Source organism: Harpia harpyja, chromosome 9, assembly GCF_026419915.1.
Source record: "Harpia harpyja isolate bHarHar1 chromosome 9, bHarHar1 primary haplotype, whole genome shotgun sequence".
In the NCBI taxonomy this organism is placed as follows: domain Eukaryota; kingdom Metazoa; phylum Chordata; class Aves; order Accipitriformes; family Accipitridae; genus Harpia; species Harpia harpyja.
The window spans coordinates 30,430,902-30,445,734 of record NC_068948.1 but is presented as its reverse complement, the minus strand read 5'-3'; the positions used below and the strand labels follow the sequence as shown (position 1 = coordinate 30,445,734).

At 41.7% G+C, this 14,833-nt stretch overlaps 1 protein-coding gene across 4 annotated transcripts in view; it reads left to right on the top strand.

Moving 5' to 3' along the window:
- The window catches only part of ZNRF3 (zinc and ring finger 3), a 106,753-nt gene that overhangs the window by 52,566 nt on the left and 39,354 nt on the right, over positions 1–14,833 (top strand). For 3 of the 4 annotated variants that reach the window (XM_052798171.1, XM_052798170.1, XM_052798172.1), the window contains one exon: positions 9,246–9,371. In XM_052798171.1, coding sequence (XP_052654131.1) covers positions 9,246–9,371 — 126 coding nt within the window. Of the gene's footprint in view, positions 1–9,245; positions 9,372–12,022; positions 12,274–14,833 lie in introns of those variants that run through there. The other variant, XM_052798173.1, reaches the window with a different exon arrangement.

The window sequence follows — 14,833 nt, the reverse complement described above, 5'->3', positions numbered from 1 at the left end:
TCTGTGAGTAAATTGGTTCTGTGTGCTTGGAGGGATGGTAGTTGCCCAGAGGATGGGATGTGGGTGCTCAGGGTCATGTCAGTCCCTCAGCCAATCCCTGCCCCTGCAGTAGTGTCATTTCTGGTTACTGTTGCAAAACCATGAGATTTTGTTATACGTGGGTTATCCAAATCTTTCTGTCAAATACATAGCTAAACAAAGGGGAAAGTACTTCAATTTTGTATTTCAAAATGGGCTGGTACTTCAGAGGCAAAAGAGAACCTTAAAAGAACAGAGATGCTTACCAAGGTGGGATGTAACTTTAGTTTGGACAGGCAATATCAAGTCTCTTTCTGCTAGCATATACTTCAGAATTTTATAGCATGTACTCCTTCCTTCATGGCCATGAGGAAGTCATAATTCAGTTTTTTGGAAGAGGATGCCTTGATACCCTGGCCTTTGTTCCATGTACTGGGAACTATATGTAATATTTCTCTGTCCATTGATCCTCTGCCACAGAAAGTATGAAAGTCCTTATGGTAGTGTTACCAACTGAAGTTCCAGATTGATGCAGAGTTACTTAGGGCCCTCTGACATATATGTAAATCTTTACCTGGCTTCACAGAGGTACGTATGCTGAATTACCAATAAAAATCAGCCACAGATTCTGTTGGTGCACATTGTGTGTGAGAAGGTAGGACTGCCTTTTGTGATATGCTCAATGGAACAATGAGAATAAGCAAAAGGTGAATAGGTATCCAGGAGACTTATTAAAATGTGAGAGATGCTTTGTTTTTTAAAAAAAATAAAATCAGGTCAACCTCAAATATGGGGTCAAAACAAAAAAATGAATGAAAAATATCTACACTTGTATCTCTTCCCCTATTATCTGTCAGGAGATAAAACACCTGATTAGTTTATAGGGGATTAAGAGGGAGACTTAATGAAGAAAAGAATGGGAAGAATAAATAGGTAATTTTAGTGAAGAGGTTGTTGTTTAATTTGACAGTTACTGATCTTGTGTTGCTGTGACCAGAGCACACATTCTAAATGTTGTGTGTGCCTTGCTATGTTTCCATACTACCGTATCACAGGAAGCCTTTCAAGAGGGGAGCAGAGCTCATGTCACTAAAGCTACACAGCTGCTCAGCGAAGGCATGCATGTAACATGGGTAATCTTTCAGCTGTTTTTTTGCCCAAAGGGTGGAAGAGAAAGAACGATGTTTTGTGGCTTGTGGGATTTAAAATGAATTTATAATGAAGAATTCAACCAGAAGAAAGTTTGGGAAGGTAATGCTGAGTCTCAGAAGGCATGTTATTGAAGTTTTAAAGACTGTCCAGGTCTTGTTACCCAGACCTGGCTTGTATTTATTAGAACTGATGTCTTGCCAGGAAAGGAGAAGTGGGATCTGTTATGGTCATGTTGTCTTGTTTTCAGTGGAACTGAAATTAGGGAATCTGTTTACAGTGTTGACATGCTCTGTGTCTCTGCAAACTACTGGAACTATGTAAGACACAGGAATGCCAGCCTGATTTTATCCAAGCTAGCACAGGCCCCAAAGCAATATAATGGGATCACCCTGATGTGTGTGGACATGACTGTCCTGCTTCCACACCCAAGCCAATAAATATTTGGTGGCATGATATACAATGTGGATTTAATGGCTTGGAGGTTGAAGCTCACTTGTGATCTTCACATGATGTGAATGTACCCTTTGTCTTTTTGTTGTTGTTGTTTAGGCCCTTTGGGATCCTTAATTGTAGTGTGAATTGAAAAAAAAACCCACCAACCCAACCCTATGAATGAACCACTGAAGGTGGCTTTACTGTTAGCCATTGGAGTCTCAATATGAAGTGTGAATGAAATACTGTCGGCTGGGATGTGAAGCCAGAGAGAAGTTTATGCAGAGAAGAGATTTCTGGGTGGAAATGGCATGCTCAGAGTGATGCACCACGAACACGATTCTAACAATGCTGGTCAGAAAGGTTACTTTAGGGCTTGGTGTCTTTAGGGAGAAGGAGGTTCCGGTATGTGTGATGGAAATTGGTGGGTTGATGTATAAAGAAGAGGTGTGCATTCCCTGCAGAAACAAACACAATAAGGGATTTTTGGAAGTGTTGTAAAAAAGTTATGCAAAAACCCAAATTTTTTTTGAGGTGGGGGAAGTGAGTGTCTTCTCTTGGCAGGTGGGGTAGGGACAGAATTTTGAGGAAGGTGATCAGATTGCCATTTGTAATTTATCCATGAGGCATGAGATCAGGATGAGGTTGATAGAGAAGCTTGTCTGAGTGGAGGTTTAAATGATCTGCATTAAAAACCTGAAATCTGAACAATGTGAACAGATGAGAGCACCCAGAGAGAAGATGAGAAGTGTGCTGTCACAGAAGTCTGTGAGGAGCTCAGAGGAAGAAGTACTGGAGGGTGGGGACAGAGGTCATGCTCCCAAGTTCTGGTCATGATAAGATTAGTAAATTGGTAGATTGTACAACCTGTCATTGACTTCATAATGCCATTTTATTAAAAGAGCTGACACTAGGTACTTGAATATGAGTCCCCTCTATGTGTTAATTGTTACACAGAGCTGATGACTAATGTGTCTGACTTAAACCTTAGCTGAGTATTTGTGTTGGTCCTGTAGATCTTCAGATTTACTGGAACAAATAGTCTAGGAACAGTTCGGCTTTGCAATGCACATGTTTTCAATTGAACGGTGCAGTGTTTTTGTCAATTGTCCCTTCCTGAAACATACAGACTTTGAGGGAGCACTGCTGGCATAATATAATTTGTTTTGTTAATTACTCTGGTGAGATTCCAGTGTGATGCAACAAAATCCTCTGGAGTTTGTAGCCTGCAGATGTACCTACTAAGTTCTCTACATTTGCCAGCACAGAGCCTGCGGCACCCTATTAGTTTTGCTTACTGCTTACACTGGGTTTTGCATTTGGGTTTGAGGTTTCTCATGTGCAAGATCATTTTGCCATTGTGTGGTGGTTTAATAAATTTCAGTCTTCTCCCTGCTTCAGTCTTCTGTGCACTGGTAGGAAATGTAAGGTAGACATTCTGTGCCTGGGTTGTTGGACTACAAAATGGAATCCGCTTGCTGTGGTCACATTTGTCCTTGCACAGCAATGGTAGTAGCCAGCATGGCCATATTGGAGGAGAACTCTTCTGTGACAGTTGTTTGTTTTTGTTTGCTAGCCAGAGCACAGCTTTCTTCTAGTACCTAGCTCATAGTACAAACTTGCTATAGTCTGTGAGTAAAAGTGTGTGTTCTAAATGGGTTCAATTCATGGGTTTGGACAAGAATTTGAAAATTTCTTTCCCTCAGGGTGAATACAACTGTGTGAATGGCATGAGTCCTGCACTGAGGAGATGAGTTCCAGCTTAATTTTTTCCCTTTATTGACAAACTTGCCAAGGATTCCTTTTTTAGGTTCTTGCATTAGGATAGAGTTCAGAAACTTCCTAGGAAATGCAGTTCTTTGGACTAGGTTCAAGAAGCAGGGGCTGTTGGCATTTGGAAAAGGAGTTTCCGAATGCCATATAGTGGTCAGTAAATGCTGAGCAAAAGTCACCTCTTGCCAGAAGAATAATCGATATTTCTCAGATCTCACACAGTTCTTCATTCTTATTTGTTCTCCAGTTCAGCTTATATTCCGAACATTCACATTCCGCATTTGATTTGAAGTCTTGTACAGCTTTTCAAAGAGACAGCTCATTTAGTTACACATATTGGTCTTGGGTTTAGTGTGTGTTCCAAAATTCAGTCTCTGGATTTCAGACTTTGTGCCTGGTACCTACCACGTGGCACACATACCTCAGATGATACTAGCTACCATTGTCACGCGTATTTTGCCCGAGGCAGCTGTAAGCACATGACACTCTCTGAGTCCTACTTAATGCATGCAGTTTCTTTAGAGTCTTATTTCTTGGCTGATCTGGTAAAGTGAGATGAGAGGGTTTTCCCCTTAAGATTTTCCTCTAGTCTTTGGACAATGTATACCTCTGCTGGACGGGAGAACGTACTGGATATGCTGCTTGCTGTCTGTTCTGCCTTCTTCTGATTGGAAGGTAGGAGCTCTGCAAAGTACACCACAGGAGTGGCCATCCTTTATGATCTTGGAAGCTGCATATAAATTTTTTCATACAACAGGACACAGAGTCCTGCATTTCTATCATGGAGAACCATAGAGACAATGAATGTGGTTAGCAGTTTGTCAGAAAGAGATGAGTGCCTTTTTAGGGGTCTCATTATTTCATTTGGGCTGAAGCTGGAGTCAAAATGATCTGGTAATTTCAGCTTCAGTAGCTTCTGCTAGCTTATGGTCTGCTGGAGGCAGGAATCAAATGATGTGGCAGTCTCCATTTCAGAAAAACTCTGCTGTTGGTGTATGATATGAACCTGGAATGAGACTTAAAGGAGCCGTAGGCTGGTTGGTACCTTATTGTGTCCTGGATTGCTCTGTATTTTTGCTGCCATTCATAGAATCACGGAATCATTGAATGGTTTGGGTTGGAAGGGACCTTAAAGATCATCTAGTTCCATCGCCCCTGCCATGGGCCGGGATACACTGGACTATGTTGCTCAAAGCCCCATCCAACCTGGCATTGAACACTTCCAGGGATGGGGCATCCACAACTTCTCTGGGCAACCTGTTCCAGTGTCTCACCACCCCTCACATTGAAGAACATCTTCTTTACATCTAATCTAAATCTACCCTCTTTCAGTTTAAAGCCATTACCTCTTGTCCTATTAGTACATGCCCTTATAAAAAGTCCTCTCCAGCTTTCCTGTAGGCCCCCTTTAAGTACTGGAAGGCTGCTCTAAGGTCTGCCCAGAGCCTTCTCTTCTCCAGGCTGAACAACCCCAGCTCTCTCAGCCTGTCTTCATAGGAGAGGTGCTCCAGCCCCCTGAGCATCTTTGTGGCCCTCCTCTGGACCAGCTTGCTCAGGTCCACGTCCTTCTTATGCTGGGGGCCCCAGAGCTGGATGCAGTACTGCAGGTGGGGTCTCACGAGAGAGGAGGAGAATCACCTCCCTTGACACGCTTCTGTTGATGCAGCCCAGGATGCGATTGTCTTTCTGGGCTGCAAACACACATTGCCAGGTCATAGTCTGTTTTTCATCCACCAGTACCCCCAAGTCTTCTCCGCAGGGCTGCTCTCAATCCACTCATCACCCAGTCTGTATCCATGTTTGGGATTGCTGTGACCCATGTGCAGGACCTTGCGTTTGGCCTTGTTGAACTTCATGAGGTTTGCACGGGCCCACCTCTCTAGCCTGTCCAGGTCCTTCTGGATGGCATCCCTTCCCTCCAGCGTGTCGACCACACCACACAGCTTGGTGTCATCGGCGAACTCGCTGAGGGTGCACTCAATCCCACTGTCCATGTCATCGGCAAACTTGCTGAGGGTGCACTCAATCCCACTGTCCGTGTCGCTGACAAAGATGTTAAGTAATACTGTTCCCATTACAGACCCCTGAGGGACACCACTTGTCACTGGTCTCCACTCAGACATCGAGCCGTTGACCGCAACTCTTTGAGTGTGACTGTCCAGCCAATTCCTTATCCACCGAGTGGTCTACCTGTGAAATCCATGTCTCTCCAATGTAGAGACAAGGATGTCATGTGGGACAGTGTCAAATGCTTTGCTCAAGTCCAGGTGGATGACATCAGTTGCTCTTCCCTTATCCACCAATGCTGTAACCCCATCGTAGAAGGCCACCAAATTTGTCAGGCACGATTTGCCCTTAGTGAAGCCATGTTGGCTGTCGGCAATCATCTCCTTATTTTCCATGTGCCTTATCCTAGTTTTGAGGAGGATCTGCTGCATGATCTTGCTGGGCACAGAGGTGAGACTGACTGGCCTGTAGTTCCCCGTGTATTCCTTTTTCCCCCTTTTTAAAAATGGGGGTTATGTTTCCCCCATGTTATGTTTTCCCATATTCCTCTCAGACTAGTTCTCATGTTTGTTTCTTCTGGTCATGCCTCTTACTACAGGAAAGAGAATTTATTCTGGACAGTTTCACTCTTTCCATGAGCGTTTAACCATGAAGCTCACCTGAGCCCTATAAACATTAGTTTGCTGATAACTACTTTGGAGTGCTAAATCCTGTGCCTTGCCCTTACCCTCCCCCAAAGCATCAAGTTAATATTCCTATCATGGTTAAAAAGCTTTTTTTTTTTTCTCTATTTAGTAAAGTCTAAATTCGTAAGGAATTGTTAGCTGTGGCACCCCAAAGGCCTAGCAAGGCTTTTTGTTTAAGTGATTTGTCACTTCTTGACAGATGTATGGAGGTTATTTGAGTTTTGAGGGCTCTGCTGCTTCCAGGCCTATGATTTTTGTCTCCTAAACTGTGCATAGATCCTTTTCCAGGCCACCTAGCTTTGTGAAGAAGACAGGAGTGTTCAGAAATGCAACTTTGATTTTGCTAAATGCCTGGGTGCTCTGTACCACATAGAATACATGCCCTCTGTGTGAAGGTGAGATGCTTGAGCTAGGGTATGCTGAGTGCTTGACTGTTGCAAATTCCTTACTGTCTTGAAAACCCTTTTCAGAGGCCTTTAATATTCTACACTGCAAATATTTAACTATCTTTGGAATTGTGTGTAATTTGCAGCTTTTTTGCCTCTAAATAGGAAGGCTGTCTTCTCAGGTGTTTGGGGCATTGTTGTTGGAGACAGGGTGTCAGCCAGTATTGTCATTGAGAAGGGGACAAAATCACCAGTTTCTTTTTAAAGGTAAGGAAACACAGGCTTTGTAAAAGGAAGAGAAGAGTCCCTTTTAAGTTTGGGCTTATCCAGATTTCCAGGGACATAACTGCAGAATGTGCTTGGTGACTATGATCTAAAGGGCTATTCACACTTGGAAGCTGTTACAGAATAACAGTATTCTGGAGGAAAGTGGCTGCAGAAAGAATTTTCTATTCCTCTTGGCCTTCTTCCAAGATGTTTTCTGGACAGAAGTGGGTAGAGACAGTATTTTTTGTATGGCTGGGAAAAAAAGACCAAGACTTGCCATCTCATGACAGTGTATAAAAGATCCTGAGCTGTTCATATGCTGGTTTTTAACACTATAATGCCTTATCCTGGCAGACAGAAAAAAAAGACAAAAGCGTGGAAGTTTTCTTTTAATCATCAGGACTTTTTTGAGGTGATAGAGTTACGGAGTAAAATGTTCCTCCTCTGTTGGTTTACTGTTTGTCTGCTCTGTAACACTAACCCACTTAAAATTTGTGTGGCTCTTTTTGAAGTTATTTTAAACCCTCAGCAATGTGTACAGACTTTGTAACCTTGGATAAAAGCACCTGAGTTGTGGTTTCAGTTTTGCCCTTTCAGGCATGTGGAAAGTGCCCCAGCACATTTCAAGTATTTTGAGCTAGAAACTTCTTAGATATGGGTTATGGTTTCAAAGCTCAATTGATACAGAGTACGTCAAGGGAATTACATCAAGGGAATAGTTCTCTGTTTCTTTAGATATTTAATATAGATTATAGCTTTGAGTTTACTTAAAGGATCCCATGGACTCCTTTTGGGGTTAATTATGTTGGAATATATGGCCTGGCAATTTTGGAGAGAGCACTCTCTGGCTGACTCCCTTCTCTGTTTTTATGTCTGTGCTGAATAGTTTATCCATCAGATGCTGAGTTTAAGGAGTGGTTCATCTTCCAGTGATAGTACCTGTCCCAAGCTTTTAAACAGAGTAAGCTGAACTGCTCATCCATGTGAGTCTGTAGACAGCTCAGTAGTGTGTAATAGTAACTCAACAAAAAAAAAGAGGAAGGGTGAATGAGGAGTTGGGCAGAGGATTCTACTCTTGTCTGCCTAGTATTGTGGTGGTTTGTTTTTTTCTTAAAATACAGGTGGATTGGTGATGAATCTTGGAAAATAATGAGTAGGAAAACTTCTGTATTGTGTCAGATCACCATCATGTTTCCCATGTTTCGCAGTAATCACTGAAGTTACTCAGAAAGTCAGGGCACCACAAGTTAATATAAATAGCTCTCCTTGTACTGAATCACTTGCAAAATGAAAGTCAAGGTACAAGACATGGGAGAAAGGACAAAATGACAAGCTGGTGATGCAGAAGAGATGGCAGGATTAGTGACCATTACATGGTGCTACTTTGCATGGATTAGTGAGAAGAATATATATGTCAATTATTGAGCAGTATAATCTCCTCCCATTATAATCAGACACCAGGAAAACAAAATTGTCACAGTGTTGATACCAGTTTGTTGTTTTCTTCAGCTCATTTGGCAAAGGTGAGATTTAAGGAAAGGCATGAAGCTGAATAAAGTACAGACTTTTTTTGCAAAGAAGTTTTTCTGCATATATATTAAAGCCTGGGCAACTCTTAGGCAAGAGTCTGTGAAAAATCTGAGATTTTAGTTGAGGGAAAAAGAGATCAAGGAGAACATAGTAAATAGTGTAAGAAGTTAAATGTTTCACACCCTAGTTTATACACAAAGATATTATCCTAATGAAGGACAACAAACTTAGAAAAGACAAAGAAAGTTAAAGAAATTGATGCATAGGAAGCTCCTTGCCATAGTAAAATTAGAGTAACTACATAGTGTTGGAAGGTGGAGGGAGAGATTAAATATCTGAAATTAAAGCAAATATGTATTGTTGACTTGTGTAAGAAACATAAATATCTAAAAGGAGACTGAAGTTTCTCACTCCATGGTATCTCCCCCTCATTTGGGTTCAGAAAAAACTAGGGACTGTTCCACAACAGTTAGGAAGTTTCTTGTACCTTACATTGAACTACATGATAGGCATGTTCCAAAGGATGACAGACAGTTAATATTGTGCAAATATTAAAAAAAAAAAGTGGTAATGCCTCTCAAACATTGGTTCTGGATCTTATGACATGTAAAGCTTTTATGAGTGACTCTGCAAAATAGTTGCTATGATTTTTGTTGGTTTGCAAGGAAAGGTGGTTTGCAATACAAAGGGGAGCTTCATATTGAATTATTTTATATCTGAGAAAAGGACTTATAATCACATTTAATTGGGAACCTTAAATGATTTTTCATGAGCAAGATGGCAGTGAGCTCACATAACATTCCAAGATTTTGTACTCATAGCATGCTTCAGAAACATACTGAATTCTTCATATATGCAGCCTTATGTTTCAGTTTTTCTGGTGTACCTTAGTAAATAAAAGTGTATTTGTTATAAATTAAGGTATTCAAAAGCAATCTGTATGTTTTTTGAATTCTACTGATTGGCTAAAGGTTTCTTTCTGATTCTATTTCAGATGCATCCACTCGGACTGTGTAATAGCAATGATGAGGAAGACCTATATGAATATGGCTGGGTAGGAGTGGTAAAACTGGAACAGCCAGAGTTGGAGCCTAAGCCATGCCTTACTGTCTTAGGAAAGGTAAGGGGGTAGATTGGGGTAAATGTTACATGTAACTGTTTCTCAAAAGGGTTAGTTCCCTTTTGAGAAAAATCAGCAAGAAATAAAACGAGAAAACTCACTTTACTCCACGAAATATTCCCGTTTTGCCTATTTTCACACTAGATGCTTCAGGGAAAGATAATGTCATAACTCAGTTGATAGAGATGGTGATGGGGAGCTGAGTGCACACATTCCCTTTTTGAACTCTGTAGGAACCTAACAAAGACTTCTGCAAAAATGGCTGTTTAGCAGAAGCAGTATTGGAGTAGAAATAGGGTGAACTGCAAGTGTGATGCTAACTCGATCAAAGGAAGCTTCTTATCAAAAGCAGTGAAAATTAAAGCATTTTATTGGTTTTCCTTACGTACAGTTTTTTCAGAAGACATACATTAATTTCCTTTTTGGGGGTAAGAGGAGTCTTCAACCCTAGAAGATATTTCTTTGCTTTAATTGCAGGATAGATATCTCTAATAAGAAGTGAATCTTACCGGTCAAAGAAATAAAAATTTTCATCTTGCTGGAATCTCTCTGTGGAATACAGCCTCTGGAATCTAAATTCCTTGCAAAACATCTCCCTTTGTTTTATGGGGTGAAATCAGTAAGATACCATTACTGCTGCTGGATATGTTAAAAAGGAAAGCATAAACCTGTCATTTTTTTGTTCTCAGCCTAGAATGTTTGAGGATTGAGGTTATTATATGTTGACATTTGAAGTCTAGAGTAGTTGGAAGTGTGTGAAAGAGTGCAGGCCACAAGTTCTTCCAGTAACTGAGTGGTTGAAAATGCAAAAAATCTCTGGGGTTCATCCTAAAATCCAGCTGGCTCAAGTTCCTGAGTCTTTGGTAGTATAGTGTTGGTGACTTCAGGTGAGCAGTGAAAATGTAGTATATCAAGCAGAAAATAAAATCCTAGGTTGACGTTTTATAGGTAAAACTTGTCTCTGTATATTTATAAACAAAACTTCTAAACCCCCCACATTTCAAAGGAAATGGGAAACGATCTGCTTGTCTAAAATTTGCTGCAGGTTTAGCTTGTGTACGTGATGAGAAACATCTCTTTAAGAAGTGACTGCCCTTCCTATTGAATTTCAGCATAATACAACTTTTTTTCCTAACTTGGAATAGTGTTTCCGTATCACAGAAATTCCAGCTGATGCTTCTTTGCTCTTAGGAGGATAAAATCTGAGGATAAGGTCTCATGAGGATAGAAATTAGAGAAGACTGGGTACTGAAAGATGCATAGTAGTCCGTAATTAAACTCCAGGAGTAAGCTGAGTCTTGGGGAAAGCCATTTAAGGAAGGAATCTGTTCATTCCCTCCTGTCAGGCTCTTGAAAAGCATGTGAGGTAGTAGGTGGGCAAAATGGATGAAGAAAGTGGAAACCATAGATATCCTGTAGAAACAATGCTATAAATATTTTCTGACATAGTGGCATTGCTTGCCTGACCCACTGCTATGTACCCAAGTCCCGCCATGTCCTTTATGTTCCCCATGTCCCCAAAGCCACACCGATCTCTAGAATGAGGACACCTCAGTATCTGCTGATCCTAGCTTCCTGAAGCTTGGCCTGCTGAACAGCAGACCCTGGCTTTGCTTCAGGAGCTCTGTAGCATCTACTTTGATGCATAATGATAGTGATGTGAGTCCTCCATCCTGCACAGGGTGTGTCCAGAGAGTTTGGGCACAATGTTTCCTGTGTTTCCAGTTTAAGTGCAGTAATCTTAACAGGTGAAAAAAGAGTGGCCAAGGTTCTAGGCAATACTTGCTTCTCAGTAACTGTAATGCAGCTCCTTGTTCTGTATTTTCATGTTGTCATTTATCCTTCTCTTGCTGAAATATTTGTTTCCTATTTCATGCTTGCTGCTGTAGTTTCTCCTCTCCATCTTTTCTCTGCAACCCTTCTGCTCAGTCCTCCCTATGCTCAAGTTATGTCCTGAGTTGGAAGGACTTCTCAGAATTCTTTAAATATTGCTGAGTGCAGATAGCAGCAGGAGCATCAGCCATGAGCTTCTTGCAGGTCTGTCAATTAAGTCAGCCTGGTTATCTTACCAGTGGGAACAAATTGCATTGTGATTGTCTGGGTCTCTGAAAAGTTCAGTTTCCATGCAATTTGGTGCATATGGCTACATGAGAATTCAGTTTGGCCTCTAAACTGTTTTGCCTGAGTAAGTATAAAACCTGCTGCATGTGTCTAGGTGTCCTCTTCTGGTTGTTTTTAGGATTTGGCAGCTGTTTGACTTAAAAGAAAACATGAAAGGGAAAGGGAAGGGAAGGGAAGAGAGGGAGAGGGAGAGGAGGACAAGGGAGGGGAGAGGGAAGAGGAGAGGAGAGAGGGCAAGGGAGGGGAGAGGAAAAATGGAATGAAAAGGAAAAAGGAAAGGCAAGGCAAGGAAAGGAGAAAGGCAGGGAGAGGGGAAAGGAAAAGAAAAAGGAAAAGAAAATAAAATGGGGGAGGGGTGGCCTTGAACAGAAAAGGAGAGTGGAACTTCTTCCATTTAGAAAAGGAGGAAGAAATCAAGGAGTGCAAGCCTACTGTTTGTTCCTCATTTAGTTTGATTTATCCTGCCCCCAAGGTGGCTTGTCTTGCACTGTTTGACTTTCCAGACAAATACTGTGTTTGCCTTTCAGTAGAGTTGTGGTAAGCTCTTGCTTTTCCAAAATTCTGTGAAGTAGGCCTGCCCAACTGCAACATCTATTGCGAAGATAACGTGGATGTTACAAGATGCAGGGCTGATGCAACATTTCAGAAACGTACTGGATTCTTGGATATATGAAGTGTTGCATTTCAGCTTCTCTGGTGTTGCTGATATCCAGATATTAAGCAAGTGAGATAAATGGCAAAGCAACCCCTTGTTACACACACATCTGCATGAATGACTCAGGTGGGTAACAGTAAGAGTTCCCTGAATGTGAATATTCTTACCTCCTTAAGAGATGTAGTAGAGTGCATAAAATTGTGTATATAAGGCATTTGAACTTCTAGACCACAGGAATTCTGCTTTGTCTAGTGAAGTCTGACTGTGTGATCAATTATACTGCCTGCTGGAAGCAGATATATCTCCCCTTTTCAGTTCCTGTTTATTTCCTAATGCTGGAATTGCCATTGGGATCTTCTAGTACCTATTATTAGATCTTAATTCCATTAGAAGCCATTCTGTGAAATGAAAGCCAAATCTTGTATGTTGGGAAAGTGATGTGGTTGGATCAATTTGACCTATTGATTTGATAGTAGGAATAAAGTTGGTGCCAGGAAGGTGAGAGAAGTTAAGGACTTGCTTTCTTTTAAAACTGTCATGGGCATAATTGAAAATCTGCCTCAACAATTTAGGGCAAAATAAAACTGCCAGGGCAGTTGTCTGCATATACACTTCCCTTTCCAGCTTGTGGGACATGTATGCAATTCTCCTTCATTTGGACACTCTTCACTAAGAAAGCTAGTTTGGATATCCTCATCTTTGCTATGAACTAAGAGGATGCGTATGGAGAGTTATCCTGGCTCAGCTGACAATTACTTTGCCTATCTTACATACATAAGGAATGGATAACCTTGTCAGTTTAAGCCTATCATAAAGGAATGTGTTTAAAAGCTCAGACTAACTCAAACGGTAAAAGAATTTGCAAGTCCTGTGTTAAGGGAGCCAATTTAAACTCGTTTCACTAAAACTGGTAAACACTTGTGTTGAGCAATATAGTAGTAGAAGCAAAAAGGTTAATGCTTGTGTCTGTATGGTGGAATGCATGCATATATGAAGGAATAAATTATGAGGTTTTGTTTCATTTAATAGTAAAGAAAAAGAAAAAAAATAGAGATGATATTGTGGAAAGTTTGGAATATTGTGAAGTAGAATGTAGAGACTACTTAAAAGCAGTTTGTAGAGCTAAATTCCATGACACAGAAATCTGGTACAAAGATGTAAGATTTTATTCTTATTGTTGGTTTTGGTTGTTGTGGTCTTTTTAGATTTGGGGTGTTTTGGGTTTGGGGTTTTTTTGTTTTGTTTTTTTTTTTGTAAAACCCTGGTCTGTGTTTTTGGAAGTTTCACTCCACTTGTTTATCCATGTGCTAAATGGGATTGGTAGCTGTACAGAATTTAATGTGTCCATTTCCATATAGATTTTTTTAATTGCTCATCCTTCTTAGTCAGATTTATATGGTGTAATGGAAATGAAAGATTTTTTAAAAATTTATCTCCTGTTAGAGCGTCTGTGAAAACTGGACCCTGATTGGGAAAGGGGTGTGTGTGGCAGCTGTGATTTAACATTGCCTTTGATCACAGTGCAGCCCTGTTTGAGGCAATGCTGCATGCAGGCAAAGCAAAGGCCTGGGTTTTACTGATCTCATGAGCTCCTGAATAGGGCTAGAAGGGGAATGACAGAGGAAGAAGAAAGCTTTGGAAATGAAAAGGAAACCCCATGAACCCGACCAGCATTATTGGCTGGATTTGCCTACCAGGGAGCCGCTCAGTTTCTGCCAGGCTAATTCTGCTCCAACTTCTCTCCCCCACACCCCCGACCCCACCTCCCCCTCTCTCTTTTCCTTCTTTCAGACTTTTTTGTTTTTGAGGCATGGCTGCAGTAACTTGGTTCTCAGGCTGGGAACCCACTGAGCTGTTGCCATGGTCACTGGGAAGCTCTTCGCGCCATGTGCTTCAAAGGGAACCTTTCCCCTCCTGGAATTCCTGCCTTCTCTGCCTACAGCACAATCAGACTCCTTTGCCTGCCAGCCCATGTGCTCCAGCAGGGTAGCTTTGCTCTGAAGGAAGGGAAAAGCAGTGTTGCCTACAATACCTGTTGCGTGCCTGCATCCACTGTATTGTGATGGCAGTACCTGCATGCGTCCTGCACATTCCAATATGTGGCCCTGCTGTTCTTCCCCTGCCCCAGTCATTTCTGAAGCAAATGACATCTGTCAAGACAGTGAAATACAACCCAGCAACACGATTGGTTTTTTTAATTTCAGTACAGGATAGCTAGTGAGAAAATACTGAAGATTTGCTTAGAAGTCATACTTCTTCCCTTTCTGCAGGCTTGAAAGTCCGCGGGGAAGGATTTTGTTCTGTTTCTCTTCCAGGCACTGCTGAAGGGACTCTTCTTCGCATCCTAGCCTGTATCAGGAACAGCGTGGCCAGCAGGAGCAGGGAGGTGGTTGTTCCCCTGTACTCGGCACTGGTGAGGCCGCACCTCGAGTCCTGTGTTCAGTTTTGGGCCCCTCACTCCAGGAAAGACATTGAGCTGCTTGAGCGTGTCCAGAGAAGGGCAACCAAGTTGGTGAGGGGCCTGGAGCACAAGTCTTATGAGGAGCGGCTGAGGGATCTGGGGTTGTTCAGTCTAGAAAAGAGGAGGCTGAGGGGAGACCTTATCACTCTCTACAACTACCTGAAAGGGGGTTGTAGTGAGGTGGGTGTTGGTCTCTTCTGTCAGGTGGCTGGAGATAGGACAAGA